This window comes from Nannospalax galili, unplaced genomic scaffold (genome assembly GCF_000622305.1).
Source record: "Nannospalax galili isolate Female #2095 unplaced genomic scaffold, S.galili_v1.0 scaffold32, whole genome shotgun sequence".
Lineage (NCBI taxonomy): Eukaryota > Metazoa > Chordata > Mammalia > Rodentia > Spalacidae > Nannospalax > Nannospalax galili.
In genome coordinates this window covers 507,923-522,809 of record NW_008335297.1, presented here as the reverse complement: position 1 = coordinate 522,809, position 14,887 = coordinate 507,923, and the positions used below count along the sequence as shown (strand labels likewise).

The 14,887-nt window shown below is 50.0% G+C and overlaps 1 protein-coding gene across 2 annotated transcripts in view; it reads right to left on the bottom strand.

Moving 5' to 3' along the window:
* Nucleotides 1-204: 204 nt before the first annotated feature.
* The window catches only part of Myh11 (myosin heavy chain 11), a 116,515-nt gene continuing 101,832 nt past the window's right edge, over nucleotides 205-14,887 (bottom strand). The window contains exons 25-35 of one of the 2 annotated variants that reach the window (XM_017797343.1): nucleotides 12,838-13,050; nucleotides 12,381-12,593; nucleotides 12,058-12,219; nucleotides 11,547-11,675; nucleotides 11,174-11,262; nucleotides 9,614-9,737; nucleotides 8,518-8,726; nucleotides 7,239-7,347; nucleotides 6,970-7,142; nucleotides 3,955-3,993; nucleotides 1,448-3,347 (exon numbers count right to left, since the gene is read on the bottom strand). In XM_017797343.1, coding sequence (XP_017652832.1) covers nucleotides 3,963-3,993; nucleotides 6,970-7,142; nucleotides 7,239-7,347; nucleotides 8,518-8,726; nucleotides 9,614-9,737; nucleotides 11,174-11,262; nucleotides 11,547-11,675; nucleotides 12,058-12,219; nucleotides 12,381-12,593; nucleotides 12,838-13,050 — 1,452 coding nt within the window. In that variant the 3' untranslated portion in view covers nucleotides 1,448-3,347; nucleotides 3,955-3,962. Of the gene's footprint in view, nucleotides 911-1,447; nucleotides 3,348-3,954; nucleotides 3,994-6,969; nucleotides 7,143-7,238; nucleotides 7,348-8,517; nucleotides 8,727-9,613; nucleotides 9,738-11,173; nucleotides 11,263-11,546; nucleotides 11,676-12,057; nucleotides 12,220-12,380; nucleotides 12,594-12,837; nucleotides 13,051-14,887 lie in introns of those variants that run through there. The other variant, XM_017797344.1, reaches the window with a different exon arrangement.

Genomic DNA, 14,887 nt, shown 5'->3' with positions numbered 1-14,887 from the left:
CCACTATATGGATGCTGGGAATCTAACCCGGGCCCTCTGCAAGAGCAGTCAGTGCTCTTAACTGCTGAGACATCTCTGTGAGCAATAATTTTACCTCCCTATGCCCGTTTATTTATGAAATAGCTAATTTCACGGGGTGACTGAGAATGCCTCTTCCTGCTCTTCTCTTTAGAAAACAGCTTGACAGAAAAGCCGACTGCAGTCTGTGACTTACAACCTTTTATTAGTGAAAGTGTCTGTAGGTACAATCCGGGTGCGCATAAGACAGTGTGCGTCTCTGCTCTCCGCCCTCGGAGCAGTGTTTCCTTTTTAATCCGTGACTACAGAAGCCACTTGGTCTTGGTGAATTGTGTGTGTCTGAGGCGTGGCAGCCAGGAGAGGGGAGGGAGTTCTCAAACAAGGGTTTTCCTCACAGAACTGGAGGGGCTGGCGGCGTAGGAGCTGAGTTGGGAGTGGGCTGGGGGCAGTGGCACCCATTTTGGTAACTTCTTCCCCATTCCGTGTAAACAAAGTTGCTGGTGACTGAGGATGTTTTCCTAAAAACTCACTACACAGATCCCAAGGCCCTTGCCTGAGTCTCCTCCTGGATTTTTGGTTAGTACATCCTAAACCCTGAATTCACACCCTGTGTGCAGGGTGGCAGTTGATGGTCATGGTAAGGGGTGGGGGTGAAGTCTGCGATTTGAGAATGGACCGAGACAATGCTAAGTAGAGTCTGCTGGGTTTTGTTGTTTGGTGTGTTGTTTTCCCTGCTGTGGTTGGTGTAGAACTCTGAGTTTATTCATTGGCTTTGGTTCCGTTGAAGTCTGAATCTCGAGCATCCATTTCTTCCTCAGAACCATCTGCATTTTCAATAACTCTACGTCCTCCAGACCTTCTAGAAGGAACGAATGAGGTCTCGTTTCCTCGCCTGCAGGTTTGAAGTAGAAAACACATGTGTCTTTAGTAGAGAAATCTCCCACCAGGTTGGGATATGTTTGGATCAGGGGCTGAGACCAAACACACACTCAACATGAGTCACAGACATTGAGGCTCAGGACAGGTCCCAGTTGGTCTTACAGGTCTGGGTGGTTCAGTTGAAATGGGATGCTCTGCTTTTAAAAGGTGTCTGGTTAAGTCACTTAAGATTCTAGTCCACTATGGTCTTGGATTTGGAATAGCAGAAAAAGGTAAAAAATGGGTAAAAAAAAAAAACCCATGTTTTTCTTCAGAGTGGGTGGGTAAGAGAGCATGCTGTGCGCCGTGTGCTTCCATGCCCTTTCCCGAAAGGGAAGCAAGGTAGGGTTTTAGGTTTTCAGTTGGAAGTTGATTTTCAAAATGGACGCCACCAGATGTGGTGGCACATGCCTTTAATCCCAGCACTCCGGAGGCAGAGGCAAGTAGATCTTTGTGAGTTCAAGGCCAGCCTGCTCTATGTAGTGAGTTCCAGGCCAGCTGGGGCTACAGGGAGACCCTGTCTCAAAAAAAGACAAAAAATAATTTCAAAATGGACCCCAAAGGCAGACAGGGAAGGACTCGACAGCGCCCCCTGCTGGTATGGTGTTTCTGACTGTGTTCTGCCACGGTGGAGATGGTGTCAGGCTTGAGAGTGTTTTTGCTTAGCATGGTGGCCAGATATCTAACAAAATGAGTGCTCAATGAATACTTGTTTGAAAAATTATGTGAATCTGAGGTTGATATTTGCTCCAGTGGACAGGGCAGCCCTGTGTTCTCACTGTCCTGTCTTCTGGCCCCCTCCTAGCTATCCGGGTCCACCTGATTTCACACATGGGGCTGGTCACATAACATGCAGCTTTAGATGGGAGGGGGGAGTACAGAGTCATTTGCAGTTAGTTAACCTTTGCTATTTGACAGAAATGCTTATGTGGATTCTCAGTGAGCCAACATGTGCTCTTCATGGGCCCTGGCCATCGTGGCCTTCTTTGACCTGAATCAGAGGACAGGTACTAAGTCAATTTAGGACACCTAAAGCAAGCTGAATTCAGGTGACAAAAGCAACCTGTTCGCCACAGGAAGGCTGGAGGGAGAAGCCAGGAAGGTGAGCCCACCCACTGAGCCCAAAGGAAAAACTCAGACAGGTAACACCCAGAGGCACAAGCGAGGCCCAGAGATTCATGATCGCCAGGTAGGGGAACCCCCAACTCGTGTCTTTTGGGGTTTCCCGAGGTGCAGTGATCAGGAATAAATACTTAAAGTTGTAGTCACTACCAAATTAAGACTCCCAGGCCAACTTTAGGGGGAAACTTTTAGGCTTCAGCTTCATTCGAGGGTGAACTGCCCACCCCCATTTCCTCTCAGTGCTGTAGGTCAGAGAGGAGGGTTCTACAGTACAGGGTGGAGAGGTGAAGGTCAGCTGCCCTCCCCCTCACACCTCTGGCTTCAGAACCCGATGAATGGTGGTGTAGGGCTGGAAACAGTGCCTAAGTCTACTTCAAGGTTCTAGACACTGTTTTTGCCTTTTGGAATGGGTCTGTATTTTCTAGCTAGAAAGGTTTAAGGCATCAATTTGCCCTGTAACCTCAGAAGGTCATGCCCAGGTCATCAAAAGCTCTCTGATCAGCTGATGTCTGCAAGGGCATGCTTTCAAGGGTTTCTTTTGGAGGAAGTTGTTTCAAATCCTAGACAAAAGATTGAGGCTGACTTGCTATTACAGGAAGTAAGGGACCCTCTGCAAAGGTTTTAAAGGGGCTCATCCTGGAGACCCAAGGGTCCTTCTAAAGACTAGGAGCTTATCCCAGGCACTGTAGGCAAAGCCAAAGCCCCTGCTGACTGGACGCTCTGCTGCTCACCATGCATCCCCCACTGATGCTCTCTGCAATACCCAACTCAGCTTTAAGTATTTGGTCGCAAGAGCAAAGTTGTGTTTCTCGAAAAGATGAATATACATGAGGGTATCCTTGGCCCCGGGGTAAGAGGTTGGGAACTCCAAGCATCAGTTGCCTGACTACACCGTGCAAAATAAAAAGTGCTTAAAATTCCAGAGAAGCAGAGGCCCCTGTGTCCTCTCTTGACAAGGCCACATGTGCTTTCTTGAGTCTTGGACATCCATTCTTCTGTCTTTGAACATGTTCAAGCCCATGAGGCCTCCAGAAAAGACTCCTGCAGGCAGCAGCTGAAATGCAGTGAGCGGCAAGCTCAAGTTCAAGCCACACAAAGCCCTGATCTGTGCCATGGCAGCCAGAGCTTACGTCCTTTGTGGACAGGGATGTGCACGCTTAGCTGTGAGGACATACGTTTCTGGGCTGTGGTTCACTGTGGTCCTGTGCTTTGTTATTCCTGACTTGTGACCCAGGCCAGACAGAAGTCATGTCTGTTAGGGCTGTGTGCCTCGATGGGGATGCCTCAACCTGTATGAGGGAAAATGGCACTGCTGAGTGACCTGCCAGGGTAAGGGTGGCCTTAGCATGCAGGTAAGAAACATCCAAACAAGGGCTGGGGCTGTAGCCCAATTGGTAGAGTGCTTGCCTTGCCTAGCACTTAGCCCTGGCCTCCATGCCGATCAGTGTGTAAACTAGGTGAGGTGGTGCATGCCTATAAACCCAGCACCTGGGAGACAGACAGAAGATGATCTACTGTTCATGGTCATCAAGAGTTACATAGTGAGTTTAAGATCAGCTTGGGCTACATGAGACCCTGCCTCTAAATAAATAAATACACATGCAGAGCTTAAAAATCTCATGTCAATGCACTGTTCAGGGTGTCTGGTTAGAACCCATGTCATTTGGCAAAATTCCAGAAGGAAAATTGACTCAAGAGATGATGTCTGCTCCTCATGTTCATCTTAATTTTGGTAAAAGACAATTTGGAATTAAGTATACAAGCCTTTAGATTTTGCAGGGATCTCAGAAATTTGAAAAGACTAGGGAAAGGGAGAACACAGGGAGGGGGCACTGGACACAAAGGAAACGGGACAGCGGGACACACAGGAGCTGCAAAGCTGGAGGCACGAGGTACCTGGTGGGTCACTGCGAAGTTTCCTGTGGGGGAGGCCCTCTGAAACAGAGAGAGAGCCCCCGGAGGTTACCATCCAGATGAGGGAGCAGCCCAGTTAAGTACGTTTCTGATCATTATAGACATTCGCTTCAGTCAAAGGCGCTTTTAAGTCAGCTTGAACCAGAAAGTGAGTCTGGGAGAGGCTGGTATCTCAAACATGGCCAGGTAGCATATAAACTGCTGTCCTCTAGAGTCTCCCTTAAGAACCTCCTAGAACCCCAGCATTGCATATCTACCTAAAGGTAAAGCATCTGGGAAAGCCATTGGGAAAAACTAGTGTTGAACTAGAACATATCTCTTATTTTTCATTCTATTACTGCCCCCCCTTTTAAAAGATTTCTTGTTTTAAATTATGTTGCATGTATAGGTACATACATGTGAGTGCAGGTGCCTGTCGAGGCCAGAGGCATTAGAGCTCCCTGAAGCTGGAGTCAGCAGTTGTGAGCCGGCTGACATGGGTGCTAGGAGTCAAACTCAGGTCCTTTGCAAGAACAGTTTGTGCTCTTAATGACTGAGCTGTCTCTCTAGCTCCCCCAACACCCTTTAAAATGTGTGTGTAACTATTCATGAACATGCTTGCACTGCATGTAGAGGCTGGAAGACAACCTTGGGTGTCATCTTCAGGAAGACTGCCCACCTTGTTTTCTGAGAAGATTTCTCATTGGCCTTGAGCTCACTAATTAGGCTAGGCTGGCCATCAAAGCCCCAGGGATCTGCCTGTCTCTGCCTCCTCAGCACTGGGATCCCAAGTGTGTGCCACCATACCTGACTTCTTACATGGGTACTAAGGATCAAATTCAGGTCCTTGTGCTTTTGAGAAGTGCTTTACCAACTGAGCCATTGTCCCAGCTCTAGTCTCTGTTACCTTTGATGCCCCTAGCTACAGTTAGCTTTGGTAGCTCTGGTTGCAGGTGACTGGCAACATGGCACATGGGTCAGGTGTGGAGATGGCTCATGTTGCCATTTACCTGACCATCAATGCTGGTGAAAATTGCTTGGTGATTCCTTGTCTGCTGGCTAGGCTTACCAACCTCACACAGGTCTAGGGGGTGAGCTCATGTTCCTCTGTACTTAGCTGATTCTGGGCAAGAGAATGTGGTACATTGTGTGGTTTTGATGCTGCGTGTGCTCCTAACACTGGCCAAAATGGTTTGTTCTGTTCTGGCCTACACTACCTCAGGTCCAGTGAGTGGAGCAGAACCCACCGGATGGTCAAAGGATCACTGAGCATAAGAAAAGGAATAGAGGGCACGGGGGTGGATAGCTGGGGGTGACTATCCTCCGCCTGAGCCCAACCACCCTGGAGGGGCAGAGGACCCAGTCCCCATCAGGGCACATTCTAAGGGTCTTTGTGGGAACACAGCTGTCTTGTACTGAGCCCTCAATCCTGGAGCTCTTTCTGAGATGTTGGGAAGGATGGTTTCTAGCCTGTCAAGTGGGGCCCACCAAGCCCTCATCTTACAGGGACTGGGGTCTCCTTGAAGGACTGGTTGAGATCACTGAGGGAGTATCAAGATAGATGAAAAGAGACTCAAGATGGTACTTGAGCAGTTCAGTGCCTGGTGGGTTTTAAGATAGAGGACTGGCAGGTAAGTGGAGCCAGGGAAGACAAATGTAGAGCAAGAGGCACTGTGATGGTCACACTAACTCTGCTGGGTGGGGATGGAGGACTGGATACAAGCATGGTGAAGCCTCAGGCTGCCGGCACTGCTAGTCCTGGAGTAGGGGTAGCAGAGACATGGGATTAAGGTTTTTCACCCAATGGAATGACTGAAGGAGAGTGAACAGTGCCTAAGAACAAGTTGAGACTCAATGCCAAGCTGAAAAGGCCAGGGCTACCAGGTCTTGACCAGAGCTGGGTGGCTCAGCACAGAAGTTGGGACAGGAGTAGGTGGGGAAGCTGGCCTGTGTTTCCTGATTGCTTGTTTTCCAGTTTAACTGGAAATGAGGTCATCAGTGGGAAGAAAGATGGGAAATAAGAAATTCATAAAAAGGGAGATGAGGGAGGGTGTGGGGTGAGATCCAGGTGGCCATCAGTGGGGGTAGCAGTTGGGTGGGGGGCTCTGGTATACTTGCATCTCAGCTGTGCAGAGGTGTTAAATTGGGGCTGGGCTGGGTATCAGCTAAGTGGATCCTGCAAACAAAGAAGGGTCCTGGGTGTTGAGGGGGGATGAAGGTGGCATCTGTGTGGCTAACCCTGGAAAGGAACCTAGGGCTTCTAGGGGCTATTAAAGGAAACATAAATGGAGACCCCCTAGACAGGGGGCTCCCACTGGCAAGATACCCCGTGATGAAATTAGGACAGCCTGATGACACTCATTACACCCCAGGGAGCAGCAAGATCACAGGGAGGATCAAGGACCAGGAAGGAGGGCCTGAGACACTGAAATCTGGGAGAAAGTGGACTGGAGAGGCTGGCAGGCCAGAGCTTCTGGAAATAACTATGGACATGGGGCAACCCTGAGAAACCAGCCCCCATGCCAGTGTGGGCAAGAGTTCTCCATCGCCATCTGGCAACCTCTGGAGACATTTGTAGATGTCACGGTGCTGGGTGCAGGGGGCACCTAAACACCCTGCTATACACACGACGGCCCCACAGCAAAGACTGACCCTATCTAACACATCATGGTGCTGAGGGTGACAACCTGAGTTGGAAGGTACAGGAACGAGGATGAAAAGCGGGGGCTGGTAATCATCCATAATAGGATAAAGGAAAGGTTTTAAGAGATGGTACTTTCCTCCTCAGCAGGAAGGGGTGAGACATGGGCTAAAGGACAGGACAGGAGGTGAGCTCCCTAGAGGACATGCCTTGCTCAGTTCTGGGCCTTCTGCAATGCTGGACCTACTAAAGGGTCCAGTGAATCTTGAAGGCAGGAAGGAAGCAAGGGCTTTGGGGAGGGGGACTGGGTGCAGGTGACGCATGGGCTCAGGGCAGGCACTATGGGTGGTGAGGCCCTCCCAGCTGCAGCTCCTCACCTAAGCTTGCTCTTGAGCGCGTTCACCTCACGCCCCATGGCCTCGTTGCTCTCAGTGGCCTCATCCAGCTCCCGCTGCAGCTTTCTGCGGTTGGCGTTGATGCGCTGGGACTCCTCCTCCGCCTCCTCCAGCTGCCTCTTGAGCTGCTTGACCTTGACATTTCCTTTTTCCGCCTGTCAGGTACAGGATGGTGGGTGAGCAAGGCTGGTGGGGCTCTAACGGGCTTTGGGGACCTGAAGGAGTGAGGAAGAGGCGCCAGCCCTGGCTACCTGTTCCTTGTACTGCTCTGCCATCTTGCGCTCATCCTCCACCTGCAGCAGGACCTCCTTGAGCTTCTTGTCCTTCTGTTTCAGTGACTTGGTGGCCGCCTGCTTCTCTCTGTACATGGGGATGGGGGCGGGAGGGTTTCAGATGGGGGCGGCCCCTCTGCAGTTAGTATGTTAACCAGACACAGCATCTGCCTTCCTTGAGTCACCCCAAGGATCAGCAAGATGGGAGGGAAAAAAGTAAGGTACCAAGGCATGCTCCAGCACAATGACTCTAGAAACCTCTTGTGAAGGAAGGAGCCAGACACAAAAAGTCACATGTCATGGGCTCCATGGATATGAAATGTCCCCCACAGGTGCGTGTGTCGAAACACCTGGTCCCCATCTAGATGGTGAGGCTGTTTGGGAAGTTTGTAGAACCTTTGGCCTTGCTGACGGAAGTGAGTCACCAGGGGTGGGATTTAACGGTGATAATCTGCCTCTAGTTCTGGTCCAAACCCTGATTCCTGATCCACTAAGATGTGAGGAGAGTACAGATGAGCCAATACCCTAGACTGAGCTGCTCCAGCACACCTTCTCCACCATGATGGACTGTACTCCGTGAAACAGTGAGCCCAAATGAATCCTTCCTATCTTAAGTTGCTTCTGTCAGGCATTTTATCACAGCAATGACAAAAGTAATTAATGCGTTCAGAGTAGGCCAATCCATAGAGACAAAGAAGATGATGGTTGCCTAAAGTTGGGGGCAATGTGGGAGGAAGTGATGGCCTAAAATATGGAGTTTTTGAGGTAATCATACACGTCTGCAAATGTGTGAAAAGGCAGTGAGGTGTATGAGTTATTAATAAAACAAGTAGGTCAGAACCTTGAAGTTTAGGTTGCAAAAGTGCTGAGACCCATGATTAAGAGGGGAAGACTGCTTGTGCAGGTATGCTGAGTGGACTGCTGTCTAGACCCTTTATGTACCTGGTGGCAGGCTTTCCCTGCAGGCAGAAGTTAGGAAAAGCCGTGTGCGCTCCAGGGAAGCCTGGCTCACATCTGGAGGACCATCACTATCTTAACAGTACCTAACATATTAGGTGTTTGCTGAGTCAGGGACAGGCCCAGCGCTTCTCTCTCCATTCTACCCTCCCTAATCCCTGGGGTGTGGCCACTTAGTGCACTCCTTTGGTCACACACCAGAATTGATGCTCTGAAGTGAACTGAATATCCAGGTGTTCCACACACCCCCACTTCTGGCCCCCCCAATCCAAGCTGGGGTTAGAACTCCTGTTTCCCTTACCTAGCCTCCTGTTCAACCTGCTCCTCCAGCTGTGCGATCTTGGCCTCCAGCGCTGCGATGGTGGACTTGAACTTGGACTTGACTGCACCCTCCATCTCCTGCAGCTTGCTACGGAGCTCCTTGTTCTGCCGCTCCAGCTGCTGCCGTGCACTCTCATTCTTCTGAGCGGCACTGCGCTCCGTAGCCAGCTCACTGTTCAGCTGTTCAGCCTAGGGAAAAGGATGTGGAGTGTGAAACAGAGAGCATGAGGTAGGTGTGTGTGTGTGTTTGTGTGTGTGTGTGTGTGTGTGTGTGTGTGTGTGTGTGTGTGTCCCCAGGGCTAGAACACTTGAATTCCTTTCTCTTCATCTACTCAATCCTTGTTACCCTAAGACAAATCAGAATCCTCCATTGTCACCTCAACTTAGCCAGGGACCTTCCTGCACCTCCCTCCCTGTCCTCTGCTCTGCCCATCTTCTCTTTCCCAGATAGTGAGGGGCTTCAGGTCACAAGATGGTCCCTGGTGTCCATCACAGCAGATGCTCAGGAAACTTTTGCTACACTGGGTCAGAAAGGGCTGATGACTGGGAAAAGGGTACTAAGGGACAACACCAGGGCCTTTCATCATGGCGGTGTTGTGGAGGGAGTCAGACAAGGCTGGCCAACAAAGGTGACCCTACAGGTCAGGTGAAGACAGCAGGCAGGTACTGGCACACAAGTGGACAGAGGGAGGAGGACCCTGTGCCCTTTTCTCAGGTCTCACTTCTCCTCTCCTCCCTTCCCCAGAGTTGGCAAATAGCAGGCCTGTGGTACCTGCCACTAAGCCTGTTATGGGAAACCCAAAGCTCTGTGGATGAGGACTATGGCCCAGATGACCTTGTCTCACCACAGGCCTTCCTTAGGTCCTTCAGGGGCTTTGGTGTGCAGTGACCCTAGTACCTGATGCCAGTACCTTGGGCAGGACAGGAAGCAGCTACCCAAGACTACATGGGGGTGGACCCCACCTGAACAGGCACCAGTCAGGGGCAGGCTGCTTCTTGTACCTTCTATGCTGAGTGAAGTGGCCCAGGGAGCTGTGCCCACCCTCTGTCCTCACCCTAACCTCAGTATCTCCTACCTGCTGGGTAGCCTTGCGGACCCGGTCACTCATGGCCTCCATGTTGCCCTGCTCCTCCTCCAGCTCCTCCTCCAACTGGGCGATCCTGGCCTCCAAGCGACGCTTTTCATCCTGCAGCGTATTCCTGAGGGGAATGCAGCTGCTGTGGGGACCTGTGGCCTCACCCTGGCTCAGGAGACACTCTCCCTCTGGAAAGGTGCCATCTCAGGTGCCCCTCATTCTATAACCGGGAAACAGACTCAGGGAAGATTAGACTCATCCAAGGTTACCCTGTATTATGTTGGAATATGAAATGTCCCTCACAGGCTCCTGTACTAGGGGCTTGGTTGCCAGCCAGTAGGCTTTGGGGAAGTGACTAGATACTGAGGCACTGACTTAATCAATGGGTTGATCCCTTAATGGATTCAGAACATGATGGCATTCCTGGAAGGTAGTGAGAGGCAGGAGGTGGAACCTAGTAAGAGCAAGTGGGTGACTGGGATGTATCCTTGGGGGTCCCACTCCCTTCCTGTATTCACACACTGCTTCCTGTCCACCATGAGGTGAACAGCCTTCTTCATATGTTCCTGTTGCCACGACATTCTGTGCTACCCTGAGTCCTGGATCAATATAGCCTCAAACCATGGGCTGGTTCCTCCAAAACTGTGAGCCAAAATAAGTCCTTCTTTAAGTGATTTTGGCCACAGCTGAACAAAAACAGCTGATACAGGGCTGGAGAGGTGGCTCATCTACATGGCATCTAACAACCATCCATAACTCCACTTCCAGGGGATCTGACATCCTCTTCTGGCTTCTACAGGCATTGCATGCCTGGATGTACTTGCATACAAGCAGGCAAAATACTCATTAAAATAAAAATACATAAAAATAAAATCATTCATTAAAAAAAAAAAAGCTAAAGCCGGGCATGGTGGCGCATGCCTTTAGTCCATAACTCCAATTCCAGAGGATCCAACATCCTCTTTGGGCCTCCGCAGGCATTGCAGGCATGGGTGCACTTACACACATGCGGACAAAACACTCATACACATAAAAAAAACCAAAAAAAAAAAAAAAAAAAAAAGAAAGAAAGAAAAAAAAGCTACCTGGCTGTGGTGGTGCATGCCTTCTTTAATCTCAGTACTCAGGAGGCAGAGGCAGGCATAGCTGTGAAATTGAGGCCAGCCTGGTCTACATAATGAGTTCCAGGCCTGCTGGGGCTACAGGATGACCCTGTCTCTAAATAAATTAAATAAATAATAAATTTTTAAAAGTTAACACATCCCAATAAAGGAAGTCGTGAGCTGGGACTCATACACAGACCCACATCAGCAAAGCCAGAATTGGGGGGGTGGTGATAAGCTCCTCTCTTCTGGGCCCCTCTATACCACTACTCACTCCCAGTGAATGAAATACCACATGTCCAAATAGGGAGGTAGGAAAATCTCAGGGTAAATCCTTTCCTCAGCATTCTTTCCTGTCAGAGCTCAAGGGAGCACTAGGACTACCATCATTGAAGCAGGGGTCCAAGGGCACATTCCTGTGCACTGTCCCTCTCACCTCCCTCCCCCGAAGCCTTACCTTCCTGACAGGCTGCTGGCCAGCTCCTCAGCCAGCTCCTCCTTCTCTAGGTCAGCCTGCTTACGAGCCCGCTCTGCTGCTGCCAGGTCCTATGGCAGAGGAATAGAGTCTGATGTGAGATGGACTGTACCCCATCATGAAGCCTCCCTGGTCCTGTCACCTGTCCCGCACAGTTGAAATGCGGTTCCCCTTCTGAGATTGGGGGGGCTCCACAAATATCAGAGAACTGATGGCTCCTTTTGCTCTTGGGCGTGGGTACCCATTTAGATAGCTGAGGGAAGGAAGGAAATCTGGGGATGCCTGGACCTGGGGGAGCAGCATGGGTACCACCATAGCCTCGTGTGAGGTTGCCACTGGCAGAGGATGCCTCTACCTCCTGGAGCTGCATGAGGTCAGCCTCCAGGCTCTTAGCTTTCTTCTCGTTCTCTTTTGCGGTGGCAAAGATCTCATCTCTGGAGGTACGGGCATCGTCCAGCTCTCTTTGGAAGTCCTTCATTTGAGCCTGTGTGAGTTAAGAGCACAAGTCAAGCCTGCTCACTTAGTGAGCACAGTGAGGCATCCCTGTATACCAACCCTTGGAACTTCTAGTTAAGCACAGTAAATCTCTGGTGCCTGGTTCTCTCCTGCTCCCCCTGCAGCTCAGCCAGTCTGAGAAGCAGAGCCCTCCATGTGAACTAAGGGCAGTGGACAAGCACCCAGTGACAGTGCCTCGTTCAGGAAATCATCACCCACATCTAAACGGGGGTGCAGAATCAGCAGCTGACCTGCACCCCTGACAGAGGCAGGTGGATTCCTGGAGTCTTCTGCACTGATGTACCTGGCCCAGGAAGCTGTCCCCTTCCTCTACTTGTATCCCTCCTTCCTGAACATAGAGCATCACTCACCTGCAGCTTCCGAAGCTGCTTAATGGCTTCCTCCCTTCCTTTGATGGCCGAGTCAGCCTGGAGCTCCAGGTCTTTCAGGTCTCCTTCCAGCTTCTTCTTGGCAGCTGCTGCCAGAGCCCTCTGCTTCCTCTCATCTTCCAGTTCTGTCTCGTACTCATGCAGCTGAGCCAGGAAGAGAGGCACAGGCTGCAGGGATGCCCCCTTGGACCCTCCTCAGATGCCCCCAAGAGACTCAGCTCCCTCAGTCACTCCCAGGACTCCCAGGGACTCAGCACAGCCCCAGGAGGTTTCTACCCCAATCACAGCTGGACAGTTGTGCTCACCTGCCGCTGTAGCTGCCTCCTCTTTTCCTCATTCTGCTCCTCCCGGGCCTGGAGATCCCGCTCAAACTGGCCCTTGAGGGCCTGCATGTTGACCTCCAGCCGCAGCTTGGCATCCTCGGTGGCCTGTAGTTCATCCTCCAGCTCCTCTAGTTGTGTCTTCATCTCCTCCATCTGGGTCTCCAGGGCACGCTTGGACTTTTCTAGTTCATGCACCTGGTAGATGAAGTGGGCAGCGCCTTTGCTCAAGTGAGGCTTGACCCCCCACAAGGAACTGCGGTTCACCCAGACAGAGCAGTGGCCTTGACCTCTCATTGGATGCATGGCTAGGGACCGAGATGGCTCCTGAGAGCTTAGCCCCAGCTGCTGTTCCCTGTACTCATGTCCCCACACCAGGCTGATGCGCCGCACTGAGATGCTGGTTGGTGAAATGCAGAGACAGACAGTCTTGACTACTTACATTCTTGCCCACATCATCCTTGGAGCTGACCAGGTCTTCCATCTCAGCTTTGAGCATCTTGTTGGTCCTCTCCAGCTCTTCTTTGGCTTCCAGGGCCTCCTCAAGAGCACGGGCCAGGGACAAGGCCTTCGTTTCCTTTTCCCGGGCCTCTGCCTCAGCTCGGTCCCTCTCATCTGCATACTTAGAAGAGATGTTCTTCTCCTCTGCTAACAACTGCAACACAACAGAAAGTTCAGGCATCTCCAGCATAGCTGAGGCATGACCTTGCTGAACCCCAGATACAAAGAAGTCCTAGATCCCACTGAGCATGCCCAGTCACTTAGGATAATCTCATTTTCTAGATTCTAGATCAAACTGCCCATGGGGTTAGCACATCCTGTTACTGAAGTCAAAGTGATACCGACTGCTACCAAAGGCTATTTATGCTTTTGTTTCATGGTCACAAGTAGCTTTCTCACAAATCAGCCCATGTTCCACAACAGGAGGAATGCTAACTGTGGATGAAAAGTCAAAGAATGTTCTGTCTTAACATGCCTTTCTTCTGATAGAGAAGAGCAGCATGTTATAGATTGTGACACCTAAACACAGACTTACAGAATTCAGGAGAGAGGTGAGCAGCAGGGACTTCTAACAGCACAAGTGACACAGAAACCCCCATGCTGTATCAGCAGGAAGCCAGTGGAAACAACCTCAGGTCCTCTAGCAGACAAGGAGACCATGAGGACAAGTGACAGGCCAGAGCAGGTAGCTGCTGGGAAGGAGAACTAGGGGTGCAAGTTCACACACTGCTCTATCGTTTGGACTCTTAGCATAATCCCTAAACTGAGTTAGTCTAAAACCTGAGTCATGTGATGTGTAATTAAAATCATATTTAATAAGTATGGGTAATATATATATTAAAGTTGGTATTTAGGTGTTCAGGGCCTAACAGGTTGAATACATGCATTCATCAGAACTGCATAAATGCACACTTAAAAGATGTGGGCATTTGATCATATATATTTTAACTCCAAAGCTGCAAAATAAGAAATGTTATTAGTGTTTTGAGACCCATGAGCCTCCCACCTCAGGCTTCTGAGGGCCAGAATTTCAGGCATTTTCCACCATGCCAGGCTGCAAAATCATTTGGGGGGCAAATATCTCTTCTAAAACATTTATGTATATACATATGTATACATTTATTTAATTATTTATATACATGTGTGTGCCATAATGCATGTGTGATGGCCAGAGGGCAGCTTGCAGAAGTTGGTTCTCTCTTTCCATCATGTACATTCTAGGATTGAACTCAGGTCGGCAGGCTTGGGAGCAAGCACCTTAATAGACCAATCCATTTCCCCAGCCCACGAGTATCTTTTAATATGCAATGCAGAAGTGTTAAAGGAGAAGGGGACAGATACTTTCAGTTTGTTTTGAAATGCACCCAAAAGATGAAACATATTGGGGTGCTATGATTTACCTTTATTATAAATAAGTGGTATAAAAGGGCATGAAGATATTAATGACTCTGGTGCTGACTGCACAGTTGTTCACCGTACCATTCTCCCCACTTTGCTATATGCTTAAATTTCATATAATGAAATGTTTGAGGAAAGTGGTATTAAAGTGTACACACTCTGAAGGCTGGGAATGTAGCTGATTGGTAGAGTGCTCACCAAGCGTCGATGTCTAGCACTGCATAAATCAGGCATGATGGCACATACTTGTAATCCCAGCACTTGGAAGGTGGAGGGGGGAAGAATAGGATCTCAAGGTCATCCTCAACTGCATAGTGAGTTTGAGGTCAGCCTGTGCTACATGAGACTCTGACTCAAGTAAGTGGGGGACACAAAGCCCTGGGTTCTTATCCCTAGCACCACATAAAATGGAGTGTGGTTGGTGTATGTCTACAATCCCAGTACTCCAAAGGTCTTGGAGGCAGGAGGATCCCAAGTTCAAACTCAGCCTTGGCTACATAGTAAGTTAAGCCTGGGCTACATGAGACTCTATCTCAAAAAGAAGAAGGAGGAGGAGGAGGAGGAGGAGGAGGAGGAGGAGCGGGAGAGGGGGA